At 35.0% G+C, this 1948-nt stretch overlaps 1 protein-coding gene across 1 annotated transcript; it reads right to left on the reverse strand.

Moving 5' to 3' along the window:
• Positions 1-218: 218 nt before the first annotated feature.
• On the reverse strand, positions 219-1502 carry LOC108373393 (uncharacterized). Its single transcript, XM_017629265.1, has 2 exons — positions 1267-1502; positions 219-1206 (listed from the first exon to the last, which is right to left on the reverse strand). The coding sequence occupies exons 1-2, from the start codon at positions 1384-1386 to the stop codon at positions 847-849; spliced, it is 480 nt and encodes a 159-aa protein (XP_017484754.1). The 5' UTR covers positions 1387-1502; the 3' UTR covers positions 219-846.
• Between the last annotated feature and the right edge of the window lie 446 nt (positions 1503-1948).

Here is a 1948-nt window from a genome sequence, read left to right on the forward strand (position 1 = left end):
TTGATTAATTGGTTAATATTAAAGTCATAAATAAAGTTATAACTAATCGAGTAAAGTGTAAAGTGAAGGGGAATATAAAAATAGATTGGTGATGTTGCTGCTTTAAGGAGAATAGGAGTGATAAATCTACGCTAATTTCCTAATTTTACAACAACAGGGCATATTCGAAACCCAATTTGTAAATAAATTAGTGATCAAAAATTACAAAAGTATTTGTTAAAATAATGTGTAGACCCTTGACTATAAGAGTGTGTAAATTTTTTTGGATCGCGTCACCCCTTTCGACGCAATACCTCGAAATAGTTAGGCCTCGTACTAAACAGTACCCCAGATTCTTATTACTGGGTTGCAGACGCGTCCATTTGTACCCCATTTCCAGAATTTCGAAAAATTTTAAGGGTTGAAAGCCCAACTAGATAATTACCAGCGTGAACTGTTGTCTACAAGTGTGTGTAAAAGTTTTTTGATTCGAATTACGCGTTTGAGCACCTCAAAATCCTTTCAAAAAATACGCAAACGGAACACATCAAACTTTATAAAACTTAGGGCTGGTTTCTCCAACTCAACTTAACTTAGCTTAGCCACTTTTTGGACTTAAGTCATAAGTTAGCCTACGTTTTACACATCTTATTCTGACTAAGTCATGAAAATTGGCTTAATTAATTAAGTTGAGTTGGGGAAACCAGCCCTTAATGTTCTTAAATTTGGAATTTCGTTAACATCCTTGGTTTTGATAAATACTGAAACTAATACATTAAAGTCGTTTTGTAGTCTATTAGGCTTTTAGATGTAATCTACCGACCTTTGTACAAAGCTCAATTTCGAACACAAATGACTTAGAACTTCCTATATTAAGTTAACGATAGAGCGCATTTTTCGCATTTTTAGAATTTTTACCTCAGGACGTTCTGCTCTTGGCGATGTTATTAATGATAGAAAGACGACAAACATATAAACTGTAAACATCCACAACAAAGCCTTAGTGAGTAACGATTTTACTTTTTGCTCGTTGTCATTGCCTTTTTCGTCATTTTGATTTGAATTTTGTCTGCCGTTTTTCCCAGCTGAGCCTTGCTTATGGTCCGATTTTTTTGGAGTAAAATCTTTACTACTAAAATGTAATTGTCGGAAAATGCAAGGCGACATAGAGCAAGAACGAGCAAGCAGATTCACAGCTGCTTTATATTCCCTGCGATAACGTTTCATCTGAAAAATATAATCCTGTAAGAATCTAAACAATGAGCAGAAAAAATTAAAACAGTTAACCTCGTTATGTGGCGGCGAAATACGTAAAATCGGAAATAGTTTGACATATCCCAGTTCCTGAGGATGCTTCGTTACAATAAATTGTTTAATATTACATAACTGCTTCGCTTGCCTCCACATTATGTCCTCATTATTAGCAACAATCTGCTTCAAAACAAATACTTTCCCTTAGCTAAAAACAATATATAACACTCTTTCCAAATAGCAGTGGTGCCGAACTATCGATGGCACTATCGATGGTTTTGGTTTTTTTTTCACCATCGATAGTTTTGAAAAACTATCGAGTATTTTCACTATTGAAGGTTTATATATATTGGACCGGTTGTTCAAGGCCTGATTAGCACAAATCGGAGGTAGAAGCTCTGGTTAAATACAACGACTGCTTTATCGATCTCATGTTATAAGCATGATGTCGAAAACGTCAATAATTATGTTTAACCGGCAAGTCGTGATAACCAGATATTGAAGAACCGGCCCCAAATTTATGACACAAAAATGCTGAATGTGCATTGGAAAAGCGGCAATACTTTTATATAAAATAATATATGGCAACTATGTTGGCCTAGCGTCATCATCAGTAGGATCGGAACGAATGTACAGTAAAGCAGTTTTAAGAGTAAACGAAAAAATATCGCAACTAAAACCTAAAAATGTTGACATGCTATAGTAAGGGCCGGTTACT

Source organism: Rhagoletis zephyria, unplaced genomic scaffold (genome assembly GCF_001687245.7).
Source record: "Rhagoletis zephyria isolate East Lansing unplaced genomic scaffold, Rhagoletis_zephyria_1.1 Rzeph_scaffold_06653, whole genome shotgun sequence".
Classification (NCBI taxonomy): domain Eukaryota; kingdom Metazoa; phylum Arthropoda; class Insecta; order Diptera; family Tephritidae; genus Rhagoletis; species Rhagoletis zephyria.